The sequence below is a fragment of the Pocillopora verrucosa genome, chromosome 3 (genome assembly GCF_036669915.1).
Source record: "Pocillopora verrucosa isolate sample1 chromosome 3, ASM3666991v2, whole genome shotgun sequence".
Classification (NCBI taxonomy): domain Eukaryota; kingdom Metazoa; phylum Cnidaria; class Anthozoa; order Scleractinia; family Pocilloporidae; genus Pocillopora; species Pocillopora verrucosa.
Genome location: NC_089314.1, coordinates 2,158,777 through 2,173,600, shown reverse-complemented (window position 1 = coordinate 2,173,600; position 14,824 = coordinate 2,158,777). Strand labels below are relative to the sequence as shown.

General features: G+C 38.6%; 1 protein-coding gene and 1 pseudogene across 1 annotated transcript; one reads left to right on the top strand and one right to left on the bottom strand.

Moving 5' to 3' along the window:
* Positions 1 to 3,843: 3,843 nt before the first annotated feature.
* On the top strand, positions 3,844 to 6,036 carry LOC136279903 (uncharacterized). The gene is made up of 2 exons (XM_066164350.1): positions 3,844 to 4,693; positions 5,358 to 6,036. The coding sequence occupies exons 1-2, from the start codon at positions 4,363 to 4,365 to the stop codon at positions 5,501 to 5,503; spliced, it is 477 nt and encodes a 158-aa protein (XP_066020447.1). The 5' UTR covers positions 3,844 to 4,362; the 3' UTR covers positions 5,504 to 6,036.
* Positions 6,037 to 8,632: 2,596 nt separating this feature from the next.
* Positions 8,633 to 14,297, bottom strand: LOC131776905 (arrestin domain-containing protein 3-like; annotated as a pseudogene).
* Between the last annotated feature and the right edge of the window lie 527 nt (positions 14,298 to 14,824).

The window sequence follows — 14,824 nt, the reverse complement described above, 5'->3', positions numbered from 1 at the left end:
TATCTAAGCACTACATCTTAACGTGGCGCTGGACGCGGAAACTCCAAAACACAACGGTTTCGTTCAATGCGCTTAGTTCGTTAAAAGATGACGCGACAGACAGTCTACGTCTTATTTGCGCGCGCTGCGAGTTGTTCATGTTCCCTGAGAGAAGAAAAAGAAGAAAGTTTAATTTGATCGAGCTTTCAGTTAAAGTCACCTCATATACAGCGCGACTCAACGTTGTTGATTGATAGATAATTTTTATATAGATTGAATGAAGCCTAAAATTGGAACTCTATATAGTTTATTTTACTGTCCTTCGTTTACGACTCTTTTCCCCTTCTGCTGGATGTGGGATACACTATTTCCCGCTTTCCCGCCACAACCCTACCGTTATTTTACTTGAATAGCGTCTAATCTGTTACTTTCATTTCTTTATTTACTACTCTTAATCTGTTTCTGATCAAATTTATCTTTTTAAGGAAATTAAAGCTTTGGGGGCTTTCAAGCTTTGAGGGATTTTGGAGAAAGGTTACATATTGTTCCTTTTATTATTTCGAAGTATCCTAAATGTTTTAAACGCGAAGACATAGGACAGAAATGAAGGCAAGTGACTGAAATTTCTCTTTCCCCTAGCAGTTCTTCCCAGTTTACTGTAGGCAATCAACATCGACCTGCTACCATCACAAATATCTCGTGAGGATCTAGTTTCTCTTTTATTCAAACATTTTCCTCAGTCTTTACCAGCAACTCCACTGTGGACACAACAAAGAATAACTACTGCTAGCAAAGCCAAGCTTACGAGCGACTTCATCACGCCGCCATAAAACATGTAAAGAAAAAGAACGCTTCTGTTACTGGTGATTGGGGTCAGTTTTACATCTAATTAGTAGAGAGCTAATATATTATGGAACGTTAATCTGTCTCTGAAATAACCTTTTCTTGAGTCAAGGAATAAAAATCAAGGCAATTTTAGAACATAACGCTGCATGGGTAGGGCGGACGTGCAAGTGAAAAAAATCTTCCTTAAAATAACCGGAGTTTTCATGGACCGAGAACTAAGAAACAACTACTGAAGCAAAATTATGCTGTCACACTCAGTGAGCCGGTGGAACGTTTCGTGTCGCGGAAAAAGCTCTTCTAGGAAAGCAAAGCAGAACGAGATAAGACACAAAGACAAAGACTATCACGGATGTCACGTATGTTTGGTCCTTGACGGCAAAACACATGGTAAGTCAACAATTGTCTCTGAGCTAAACAACTTAAGGAGAAATTAGTTATAAGCTCATTGCAAGTACCTAAGGTTTACTTTTTATCGCAAGAAATAAGCCCTAGCCAGCGATTCTCATATTTACCACCACTTAAAAGCATATCTTTAGAGGAAAACATGTACACGTATTATCATTCTCCTTTACCCTGAATTAACGGAATAGTCCAATACGTTTACACAAAGAGGTACTTAATAGCTATGCTTTCAAATGGTGGTCAATACTCATGAGCACATAATTCATTTATTAATTGGGTGTGAAATGAAAGCTATTTGTAAATGCGCTAAACTTTGTGGATTGACGGCTAAAAGCTAAAATAAAATAGTGAATCACTCCTCTTGAGCTTTTAGCCATAAATCCACAAAGTTCAGCGCATTTACAAATAGCTTTCTTGTTTTGTTCATTCCTACATCCAGATTTTACAGGACTGATTTCTGAGGGCAGTGAAGTGACGGACGAACCCATTGTGAAACTTTTGTTTTTCGAATCAGTAATCACTATATGATTCTCTCAGTCAGGAGAATACTAGAAGCTACCTATGTCATGAAGGTCAAATTATTTATTTGTTCCCACGGGTTGAAAAATTGTGTCATGCGTGTGAAATGACTTCTCAGAAATACAGGAACTTTATGATGCAATCAATTAACTTTGTCGAATTTGTTTTCTTCATCTATGAGGAATTGTCATAGCTTAATGGATCACATGTACACACTTTTCACTCAATTTTTAAAAGCCCTTATCCATCATTTAAGAATGGATTGATTGTATAGGAAAAGATTACATATTGGTTACTCTTGGCGAAAAAGGTTGGCTGATGCAATAAGTAATCATGTCATGATTCTCTTAGTCAAGAGAATACTAGAATCTATTTGTACAATGAAGGTCTAATTATTGATTCTCGCGGGTTCGAAAATTTCGTCATGCGTGAGAAATCATTTCTCAGAAATACAGAAACATTATGATACAATTAATGCACTTCGTCGGATCTGTTTTCCTCAAGCGGGAGAGCAATTGTCTTAGCTCAACTGATCACAAATGTACACATTTTTCACTCAGTTTTTAAAAACCCCCATTTGAGAATGGATTGATTGTACTGGGAAAAAAATTTACATAATGGTTACTCTTGGGGAAAAAGGTTGACTAATGGATGACCCTCCCCCCCTCCCTCTCTCCCTGAGAAGGCAATCCTCCATTTCCCTTAACTTAATCATGTGCACGAATTGACTACCACTTGAAAGCAAATCTTTAAAGTTCCACTTTGTGTAAATATGTTAGACTATTCCTTTAATCCTGTTTAAAAGAACGATTTTCACGGTCGGCTTCCTAAAGAGTAGACGATGAAGTAAAAGTCTATAACATTACTGTATTTACTCCATTACACCCCTTCCCCGAATAATCGAACTAACAAACGACTACTGAAGCAAAATTATGCCGTCACGCTCAATGAGCTGGTGGAATGTTCCGTGTCGCGGAATAAGCTTTTCTAGAAAAGCAAAACAAAACGAGACAAAAAGAAAGACACAAAAGACGAAGACTATCATTGACGCAATGTGAAGGCAAACTGGCGGAACCAAGAGAAGTTACTTAAACAGTAATTACCACACTGAAACCACTAATGACATCCTGAAGACATATTCGAGTTCACATTTTATTCTAGAGCGCGGTTTTGTGGAATTTCCGCTTTTTAAAAAAAAAAATGTCGAGTGAAACTTACGTCCAAACATCGATTGGAGCACAAATACCCTCTTTGGAGTAAAGAATTATGTTACTGTCTCACTGAACTACATTTCTCCTCCTCGCTTTCCTTCTGAGTATAGTTTTAGGGCTCCATCTCTTGGAAAAGGCCCCTGTAAAATGAAAGATTGAGGCCCACCGGGTCCCCTGGCCAATTTCTAGATCAAACCCTGGAGTTATTGCAACACTTTCACGGTACAAATGTGGTGATAATTATCCCTCTTCCTTTTCCTTTTCTGTGCCAAACGCAATTCAAACATATCTCTCGATGTTAACGTTCATCAAATATTACATTGCTTATATAACCTATAATCTACAAATATTATATTGCTTATATAACCTATAATAGGTTTTATAGATTTTTCACTTTGCAGTAAAAAGCATAATAATCCGTGGTTTAAAAGCATTTTTCTATTTTTAGAATTTTTTTTACTTTAAGCAGTAATTTCATCTTAAAAACCGCCAGGAGTTATCAGTACCTGTAGAGCTCTTTCTCTATACACGATTATGATCGCTGATCAGCTGCAGTTGTAACACCTATATCTTAACTCCTATATCAGAGCTTCCTTATTACTTGTTTGTTACATGGCGATTTTATTCCGCCATTCTCGCTTATTAGAAACCCTAGTAGTACGACGAAGTGTTTTTTTTTTTCGCGCGGTGAAACGTCTCACGCGTTAATTTGGTAGCTACAGGAAGTGCACATTTCCTTTTCTCCTTTTATCCCATTGTTTCCATTTATCAAAACTTCATCTAATCTAAGGAGTTTTTCCGTGAAAATGTCCACCCAACTCATTGAGTATGACGTATGTAGATGTCCTTGACTGCAGAAGAAAGACATTCTCTTTATTGTTTGATGCAAGGGGATGACGCAAGGTCTGAACGCAACACGCTGAGACAGACTATAAAATGGGCGACCACGTTTTTACTCCTCACTCCTTGAACGATTTGCATCAACTGAAAGGTATCTGTTTCACTGAGCAGAAAAGAGTTCGTCCAGAGATCAACTAAAAGATGCAGAAAACGTCTACGTCTGTCTATCAGTTTGGTCTGCTGTGGGACACTAACCTCAAACTCAGAGTGAATTTTGACTGTTACACAGCCAGACCTCATTTTATTATTGTGTCAGATGATCTGTCTATAACGACGTACCAAGCTCTATGCGATGATCAAAAGAAAAAGGTAATCGAGTTAGCTCTGCTGATGGCCACTAAAGACGAACTTAAGGGGTCACGAGCTGTTTTGTCCCAGCACTCTGGATCCTGGTACAGTTCGAAGCATAACTATCATGCTCATCTTTGTGTAGAGAGTGGGAAATACCTCAATATTTTAGAAGACAACTTAGAAAAATTAAAATTTTGGCCCAAGCACCTATCTTATGACAAAAAAGAAATATCCTGATCGAGAGGATAAAAAGAAGAAAGAGGTTACAAAAATCCAGGAAATCATCAAAGATAAAGGGTCCCCCGAAGCTACCGAGGAAGCCCACAACGTTACCATGGGGAACTACTCCGTTCTTTTTCACCTATCAGAACCAAGAGTTGGATTTGTAGTCGAAGAGTCAGAGAAACCAGCTGGTTGCAATGATTTGCTTGATGTTCAAAAAGAAATGATGAGGTATGCATCTGAAAATGTTCTCACCAAAGATGATGTAGATAAAGACTATCAGGGATGTCACGTATGTTTGGTCCTTGACGGCCAAAAACATGGTAAGTCAACACTTGTCTCTGAGCTAAACAACTTAAGGAGAAATTAGTTACAAGCTCATTTCGGAATACCTAAGGCTTACTTTTCATCAAAATAAAAATAAGCCCTGGCAAGAGATTCTTTTCGTTTCGTTTCTACTTTAACGTCCGCATCTACCGCTAGAACATAACCTTACAACGGGTTAGTGATGCAGTTCATAAGGATACCCGTGCCGATTCAAGTCAATAATCATTTCCTTTCGTTTCGAATAAGAGCTTATCCTTTGCAGGTTATGATCAAATTACGAAGAAGTCGAAAAAATTGTTGAACAGTATTGGTTTTTCTAGCATAATTAGAGAACTAAAATAGAGATGCTAGTAGACTTTCACATTGACTGAGTATTTGTTGGCGAGAGAAAACTGTTATGAAAATGCCATCCCCCGCTATAGTTTCATTAAACAAAATAGAAACACATCTAAATTGAATAACCTTCATCACTATAGTACTATGAATTATATATGTAAAAGGAAGAAAGCACAAGTCCCAGTTCTCTACGTCCACCCAGATGGGAAGGAGTAGTCGCCATTAAACTGACAAATGCACTCGATCGGTTTCCATTACTACGATTACCTTTCAAATGTATGTTTCCCATCTGTAGCTTTTCAATGGCATTTATTCGACTTTCAGGCTTCGATATAGCTGATTCCGAGTGCCTTGTTGGCTTCATTGAAGTAAGTGGAGCGAAGTTCTACCGAGATTTCTGTCCAGATGGAAGGAAGAAACCCTGGTTTGAAAGTTTTATGAAAAAGAGTCGTGGCTATTCACCGTGGTGAGCATGGTGCTCATTGTAAAACTTGACCATTGCTTCTGAACAGATTTTTTTTTATGATAAGATTAGTTTTGTCTAATATTTTTACTTATTCAATCTAATAGCCATTCAAGTATTCGCTGATATGTGATAGCAGATTCACTTTGATCTGTTGGCAAAATGCAACACGCGGGGTTCTCATATTAACAAATGGATGAAAACAAGTCAAATAATTAGTTCTTAGTGTTAAGCAAAGATTGAGGACTTTTTAATTGCCTTAATATAATCAACAAACTTTTTGTATATTGATCCAAAGTATCGTGATCTTGTGTTAAGTTCTTTCATATGGATATACATTTTGGAAAGTTGTAGTACTTTGGAAAATATTTAATCGCAGTTCACTTGAACAGATGATCTATGACGGATGACTTTCGCAAAGAGAAATGATGTATAAGAGTCACAGGTCATTTTGAAATACTCCTGAGATACCTCGGCAGAGTGTAACTGAGTTTTAAAAAGCAACAAGTAGTAAATGGAATAACATCACTTTAAAATTAATGTGCACAAAGCGAGATTTTTTTTCTTTGCATCTGTTAACATTAGAGTCTCTACAAAGGCGTCTATCATTGATCTGGTGTTGATAATTGTTTCGCCAGATGCGTCGTAGTTGCCATGTAGTTCCCAGTCAGAGAAATTTTCATTTACAGAATACTTCTAGTGGCGTACCTTGAGGACGGAATAACTTCGACGATATTACAGTTGACCGATAACAAGTGCACATGTTTGGAGTGATTCTATTTATCTTTCAAGCTTTTAGGCGTAAATCCACACAGTTCATGTCGCACCTTCGAATAGCTTTTAGTTGTTACATAAACATTTCTGAGGGCTGTAAAGTGACGGACGAAACCTATTGCGAAGCTTTTGTTTCGAATCAGCAATCACTACATGATTCTCGCAGTCAGGAGAATACTTGAAGCTACCTATGTCATGAAGGTCAAATTATTTATTCGTTTCCACGGGTTGAAAAATTGAGTCATGCGTGTGAACTGACTTCTCAGAAATACAGGAACTTTATGATGCAATTCAATTAACTTTGTCGAATTTGTTTTCCTCATCCGGGAGAGGAATTGTCTTAGCTTAACTGATCACTTATGTACACATTTTTAACTCAATTTTAAAAACCCTTATCCATCATTTAAGAGTGGATTGATTGAACAGGAAGAAATTTCATAATAGTTACTCTTAGCGAAAAAGGTTGAATGATGCAATCAGTAATTATTATATGATTCCCCCAGTCAAGAGAATACTAGAATCTATTATATGATGAAAGTCTAATTATTGATCCTTGTGGGTTCGAAAGTTTCGTCATGCGTGAGAAATCATTTCTTAAAAAACGGGAAGTCTAGGATGCAATCAATGCACTTTGTCGAATTTTTTTGCGGTCATGCATATAAAACTAGAAGTTTTTAGTGGAAAGTGAAGTGCTGCGAGGTTAACTCAAGGCACTTTTGCCGCAAAACTAGATTTAAAATTCACCATCACAAAAGGCAATTCCCACTTCAGCACACTACCCAAGCACGCGGTCTATTCTGTCAATGCTACGCATGATTGGTTGGCTACCGCTGACCAATGTACTGTAGAAGTGTTCACAAGAACAAATATATTTCTGTGGCCCGAATCGAAATCAGAAGTGGTTTGTAAACTCTTGCCAGGATCTACGCGCCACAGAAAGCCCTTTAGTGTTGCTGCTCGCTCGCAGCAATTATCTATAAGAGTAACGGAGAAAGTATGAGAACTTGGTCAAATTAGTGTTCCTTACGCTGAGAAATTGTCTTATTTTATGTACACATACCTGACACATTTTCATTTTATACTGACAATTTATGATTTCGTCTCTGTCATTGTCGATCATTTCTTACGATGTAACTACCAAGAATTTTGTCTTTGATCGATTGGCGTTCTCTAGTTGATACTTTTCATAATTTTGTCAGTTATCGCTTCAGAACTTAAACATGTTCAAGGAAATATTGCTTTACAATAGTGGTTACTCTGAAGGAAAAGGGCAGTGCAATAACCCTCCCGCCCTCCGTAAATTGTGTTGTATAAGGATGCACTGCCATTTGAAGGTATAGCTTTTATTTTCTTCTTTGCATGAACGTGGAACACTATTCCGTCCATTTTATCAAAAGGAGGAAGACATTGAGATCGATTGAAGATCGAATACTTGGCAGTTCGAGTAATAACCTAGGACTTTAGTTCACTCTTAGTCCGTCCTATTACGGTTAATTGAAAACGTCCATCGTTTTTTCCCACGTTTTCCAGATAATAATTACATAAATTATTTGAGCAGAACGTGCTTGTTAACAGATCAACGCTTTTTTTTAGTGTCTTGTTAATCTACAATTTTTAGGAAATTCACATTTCCTAGGTCAAACGATTTGGCAAAGGCCTTAGCATAATCATGTATCCTTGTTTATTAAATTGGCTCGCCACAATCATTGAGATTGGAGCCCTAAATTAAAGGTAAGTGAAGATGTTTGGAAACTGCCTTTTGTTTCCAAAGGGGGACACGGGGGAAAACCCAGCCCCGCCCCCCCCCCTTCCACTTCCCTCGTCCCACAAGGATGCGAGTCTTAAAAGCCTTAATAAGAGCGATGAAGTACCACTAAGCCATTAAGATCTCATTAGTGAGGTCATATAGTCAATTCACAAATGTCTATAAATGGGTCGTAGCTTAAAAAGCCTAAATAACCATACCGTTCAACTTCGGTTCATATTTCGTGGTCAGCGGCTGCCAATCCAAAGGGGGGATATATATAAATGTATATATATATATATATATATATATATATGTATATATATATATGTATATATATAGATATATATGTATATATATATGTATATATATATATATGTATATATATATGTATATATATATGTATATATATGTATGTATATATATATATATATATATATATATAGATATATAGATATGTAAATATGGGGGTAGTGTCTACCTTGGCATAAGTGCTCAATGCTCTGGTAGCAGAGCTGAAAGTGAAAGAATCAAAGAGGACGCATCGGTTCTCTGTTACTCTGAGTTTGTCGCCTAAGGCGCGAAACTCAGAGTAATGAGAATCGATGCGTCCTCTTTGATTCTTTCACTTATATATCAATATATATATTACTTTCTAATACATATAAATGAAAATGAAAACTTATGTGTAGGGCATTCACTTGTCTTCTGTGAAAAGATTTAAAAATAACTTTAGCAAATGAACCACAATTTTCTAGCGCGCATGCTCTTACTGATCATGGAAAAGAAGTAAAAAATGCCTAAAACTTAAGGCGGCCTAGTGGCCTCACAATGGTACAAACACTAATAAAATCCTCTGTACACAACTTTTCGCATCACTTCCTCTTCAAGGTCTTAATTCAATTAAAAAAAAAACATTCACACCAAAAAGCTGCAAAATATACATGGATTATATCCCCTTTCGTCTACTACTTTTTGTTGTTGTTGTTGTTTTTGATGGTGTTTTACGCCATTATATTCTGGTATATTGATATGGCTGGCCAGTGTCAGACCCACGTCTCTCGCTGCTTCTGACATCAGGCGGACCTAAAAACAACAGGCAGAGTTCGAGATGATAATATGTGACAAAATAAAACCCGCTATGGCAACTTTGTGTACGAAACAATCCTACTTGCAAGACCTGCGCATTCCTGAGTTTTTATTATTAAAGCCGTGTTTGAACTACGTTTTGTTTGAGTTTATCCAACAACTAAGCTGAATATTAGCGGAGCTCGCAGAGCGTCGCCCCATAGTTATACAAAATAGTAGTAACCCATCAAGCCGAAACAACCCATTTGGATGTACGAACCGTACGAACCGTACGACCGTACAAGTGCTAACTTTTTTAACAATGCGTTGGGTCAACTGTACCGCGGGCACGCAAACACCAACGGGCTTTGGTCCAGTAGTCGCAGTGATCAGTGCACTGGCTCCGAGTCGGACGACCCGGATCCTAGTCCTGGTCGGGGCAAGGCGTTGTGCCCTTGAGACGTGCGGGGAAAAAATGCGAGCTCCGCTTTTAGGCTTGGCTAAATCTATATATTACACACAGAGTCATAAGTACCCATCACATAATATTGATAACGCTAATAAACATAATAATAAAAATGATGAAATGACAAAAGTGAAAACACTTGATTATAACTATTACAAGATAATCTTACAGTCGTAATAATAGTAATCGATGTTTTAATCGCGTCTGTACAAAAAATAAACAATTCAACCTGCGTGTTTGTCAAGTTTACATCGCCGTAGGCGTCAAAATATCATAAGGACGTCATCACTCATATTTCCTTACCATTTTGACGTGTTCTGCGATCTACAACAAGGCAATGCGAAATATGGATTCTACTTCTTGAATCAACAGTTTCAAATAAAACGAAAACTCCCCACTGTATTTACTTACGATTATTTACTTACGATTGGCCTCTGGAGCAGGTGATCCATCCCAAACAGTGTTCCTTTCTCCCTCAGTCGCTTCTTGTGCTTCATTGTCTAGTTCTGCAGCAGCACGTGACGCAAGGTAATTGGCAAGGGCTATGTAGATGTGCTCTCCTCAAGACTGGATCAACGGAGGGCTCGGCGCTAGGAGGTACTGTAGTTATCACAATTGGGAAGATTATTTCGGTGTTGAAGGCCTTCTTCACACGTACTTTAAACTACATAGAATTAATAATCAAAAAGTGTTGAATTGACATTGGAGAGAGAACCATTTATCAGGTGTAACCGTGTCGGATAGTTTACCTTCATAAAAGGAAGGAGAACAATTAAAGTGAGAAGTAAACAGAAAAGCAGCATGGAACATGACGTCAACTGAATCAAAGAGGTCGGAAAAGGAGCTGGAAGTTGCATGCTTAGTGCTCAGCTGACTTACATTGTATTACTCGAGCTGAAAAGCGCCGTTGCTGCCTTACTAATTTTCCTAGGTAGCTGGCGGTCCTGTTTTACTTTAAAGCCTTAGTAATGAGCGATGGAGCTAGAAGATTGCTAAGAGACGCCTGGGACGGAAAACGGGGGGGGGGGGGGGGAGAAACTAATTTCTCAATGTCCCTAGCTTTCCCACGGCTTCAACGCGCGCGTTTTCGCGACTGTGCCGCTCAAAGTACCCACACAGGCTGTCACTGGCAAAGGTTACTGGGGGGAATGGCGAATACCTGACTCATAGGGAGAACAAAAGGTTCCAAGGAGGAGGCCTTAAAACGCAAAGGAACAAACTACAAAAAAATATCTTTAAAACTCTGGCCATGACATATACCCCTTCAACTATACCCTTTGAGACAAGCACTTACCCTGATTGCGTACGAAATGTCGAATACATCCGACATCCTTTTGTCGTTGGAGCCCAAGAAGAGGAAGAGAAGATTGTACAGGTGGAATGACGAAAGAATCAAAGCCTCGACATTGGTTTGGATCTCCAGGTGCTAGTTTCTTGTTCTTTCTTTAAGGATGTAAGCTTCTCTTCTCTGTTACTTTACGTGTTTGTAGCCTAAGGTCACAAAGGGAAACATACAAAAACTTAAATCAAGGTCCCTTCAACAAATGAAGCCACCATAAAAATGATCCCGAGCATCATCATCATTTTCCCGATAAATGAACTTATTTCTACGAGGGCTAGGGATGCATGGTTTGACATGTGTGGAGAATCAGCAATAATGAAACATTTGGGGAGTTAAAGGATTTTTAAAAAAAAATTGAACGTAAACAAAACACGGCACATTAACTGGTGAAGTCAGATAGGCCCGTAGATAAGGGAGTGAAACTTCCCTGCCCCTTCATCCCGCCTTCAAATTTTTCAAGCAATTGTTTCATTCCTAACCCCTAAGCATCCTAATATCAGTATGCAATTTTCCATACTCCTCTCTATTCATTTCCCTTGGTACTCACAAAGAGAATTGGTTGCAATAATCGAGAGCTCCTTTCGTGCGATCATTTGCTTCTTTTTCACATGAGCTTAATGTCACTTTTGACTTAGAGGCGACACTGTAGCAAGGATAAATTTAGATGCTTGCCGCTTCCTTTTGGGTGTAAAAGGTTAAGCTTCCTTACCTTCCGGTGGCCCTTGTATAGCACTGTCTGTACAAGTTGCGCTTCAAAACCGATAACTGTTTTTTTTTTTTGCTGCTTTCATTATTAACATGCCCAGATATCTTGACCTCCTGACCAGGCAATACGCAAGACGTTCTATTGCGGTCTTTGGTGTGTCAGCTGACGCTGAAGGGCAACATGGCCTATCCCAGCCCCCATACCCCCACAAAAAATACGATCTTCTTGTTTCACTCTTGGGTTCCTGTCGACAGACAAATGATCAGAGAGTATCCAAAACGTGGTAGAGCGATCGCCGACATGAGTACTCTAGGACTTTCAATTTTTTGATTTCTTCCTCTTCTTCGTGAAATCAATTTTATAAAAATCAAAACATTTCTTCTTAGGACAACGTGCAGCATATGCCGTTATCTCAATAGAAACCAAAGAGTCCCTAGGGCAAAGAAAGAATCAGCAATGTGATCATGATATCCATGTTTCAGAACTATAAAGACAGTCCGTTATACAATTCCTCATGCACTAGGGGACACGAAAAGGTAAGGGAATTCTAATTTGGGTTTTGTTTTCGATGCGCAAAGATAAAGTTGTGGTGGCTCCCCCCTCGAACCACATCTATAAGACGAGTTCCCTCTGGGCCTGTGAATACATTTCGAGCCAGTACTTACCAGGAATTCTGGATTCCTAGTCTGCACGCGTTTCGACAATAAACTAACGGGTGTGCGGGTACGTGAGGTCAATTCTCCACTGTCGCTCCACCACAGTAAGCGTCCTAACCAATATCGTACACTACCGTATGTACCTTCAAATGCGATGTTGGTAATGTCGGACACAGGAAGTGGGAGCAGCACATTTGGAAAGCGGAAAGTTGTAGTTTCCATACTCTGGTATTGAAGCTTTAACGTCACTCGCTTCCGTTTTGCTGGAAAGGTGCTTATAAGAAAATAAAGTTAAACGTTAGTTTGGATCGAAATGAATAAGAATTAAGGTCCGAATTAATAATAACAGATATTTTCAGACTATGTTAAACGCTGCCGAGGAGTTGATGTAAGAACGTGTTTACGCGCTTTCTATTGGTTTGATTGATCGCCAATCTCGGCCAGTATTAACTGTCGGGAGTTTTTTTTTTCCTTTCTCTTTCGAGATTCGAGATCGGACCAAGCGCTGATGGGTTCCAGAAAGATAATTTAATTTCATCTAAGGGCTCTTGAACAACGATCGTTCCAAGCAAGCACAGTTATCGAATAGCTACGAACCTTATCAACAAGGGTGAGAAACTGAGCTACATTCGTGATGTCTAACCCTCTTTCCACTTTTTTAGTTTTGTCCAATGGTGACAAAAAGGGATATGGAGACACTGAATCTATTTGAATGTGGTAGTGTGGTCACTATGTGGCACATTCTCATGAAAAATCAAATTGAGAATTTTCGGAGTCTTGATCTGCCTGCTACTTATGCTCTATTGATTTACTGTTATTGCTGCTATGAAAATGATCTTTAATTGAGCCAGTAATTTTTTTTAGAAGGAAACGCATCTGTTTGTTTTTATATATTTGAATTTGGGATTCTAGTGCTTCAAAGAAAAAATAATCCTTCGTTTTGCATCCTTCCAAACGAAGAAAATTTATCAGTTTTCTCTCACAAAGGTGTTTTATTAGAAATCGTCCTCCGAAAACCGAGTAAGAGCGCTTTTTGTCCACAAGCACGCGAGAAAGTGCGATGGCCGCCCGAGTGGGTCCTGTGAGGGTTCCTGGCACTAATGCCTCATACTGAATCAAACGTGAAAGCTGACCGTAAACAATCTGATTTTGGCACACTATCGCGGTCGCAACATCAATTTGGTGGGGTACGCATCTACATTATCAAAAAAACAGTTTTTGTTCATTTTTCTTTAATTTTAAAATTAAAATTTTCTGTAACGCTGAAAATGACTCAATTAATTGGACTTTGGAAACGAAAAAAAATGCTTGTCTTGTTTCCGTGTTTTTCTCTCTTGAGAACGAAAATCCCTTGGTTAGTGGCAATTCAACTTCTTCAGGGAGGATCGTTTGTGGGGAAGGAAACCTTTAGTTTATTGGAAAAAAAATATTAAACAAACCAACAGAACTTGGACTATTTCCCCTCCCCCGCATTTTCCCATCTGAATTCAAATTAGCAGACTACTTAAGATAACGAACAATGAAATTTAGGCTCGAGCGAGAAAGCTTGCAAAGGCTGGGTTTTTCTTCTTCTCAAAACCTGTTCGAAACCCCTTTCACACTGAGGGCTACATTCATACTAACGGCGGCAAAAAGGTTGTTAAAAAAAAGGATATTCAGATCTCAGGGTAGTGTTTACAACACTGAACCATATTTTGAAAAAGACTATTGACTGATTTGTGTTCGTCGTAAGTCTAACAGTACGTTGCTAATTTTAAAATGTTAAATTTTGTGAAACTAGTCCCTCATAAACAACGGAGAACAATCTTTTTCACCTCTTCCTACGAAGAATTGACTGAAAGCTCAGATAGTTTTCTCTTCTGGCCTAGGTGACTTTAAACCTGAACGAATACGCACATGCCCTACACCATGCAGCTCAACACGAACACCTCTCAGATTATTTTCTTTTGTTTGATATTCAGAAGCAACACGCCAGAAATTGTATCGCCGGGCTGAATTACTCGTTTGTCTCCGGTACGAGCGAATTGCAAAAAAGATTCGCGCATCATTCATCACTTCCTTTGAAGAGTTTATGCGAGCAGCTTGTTGACCACTTTATCGAGACAAGCGAAAGACACGCTTCCCTCCTCGCTTTATCAAAGCAAAACCAATGGCTGCCACATAGGACAGTGGAAAGGTTATCATTGCGTGAACCCTTTCGAAACTTATAATTTGGGTAATCATACGTCCAAAGATTGATAGTTTTTATTAAAGTAAAACCTTATTTTAATACTTATCATCTTTAAGTGTTTCCGACCAATTTAAATTCAAAACCAGCTTGTGGGAAAATATTTTATTTAAAAAATATGTTTTATAAAATCATATTGAATGCTCCTTCCGTGACCATTTTTTGACCCAATCGAATCATTGTTGATTGACAAATGTCAACCTGTCCAAAATGTGATGATTTGCTGACTGTTCTTCTCCAGTCCTCCCCTGGTCTTGTGCGCGTTTTGCTATTCCCTCAAAGAATAGTAGTTTTTTCCTGGGTGATCTTCACAAGTTGGATTTCTTGTGAGGATCTCAGAGATGC

Excerpts from the sequence above, each read along its gene's own strand:
- LOC136279903 (XM_066164350.1), top strand. The coding sequence starts at position 4,363 with ATGACAAAAAAGAAATATCCTGATCGAGAGGATAAAAAGAAGAAAGAG. Across the intron at positions 4,694-5,357 it reads CCTTGACGGCCAAAAACATG|GCTTCGATATAGCTGATTCC; the intron begins GTAAGTCAACAC and ends TTCGACTTTCAG.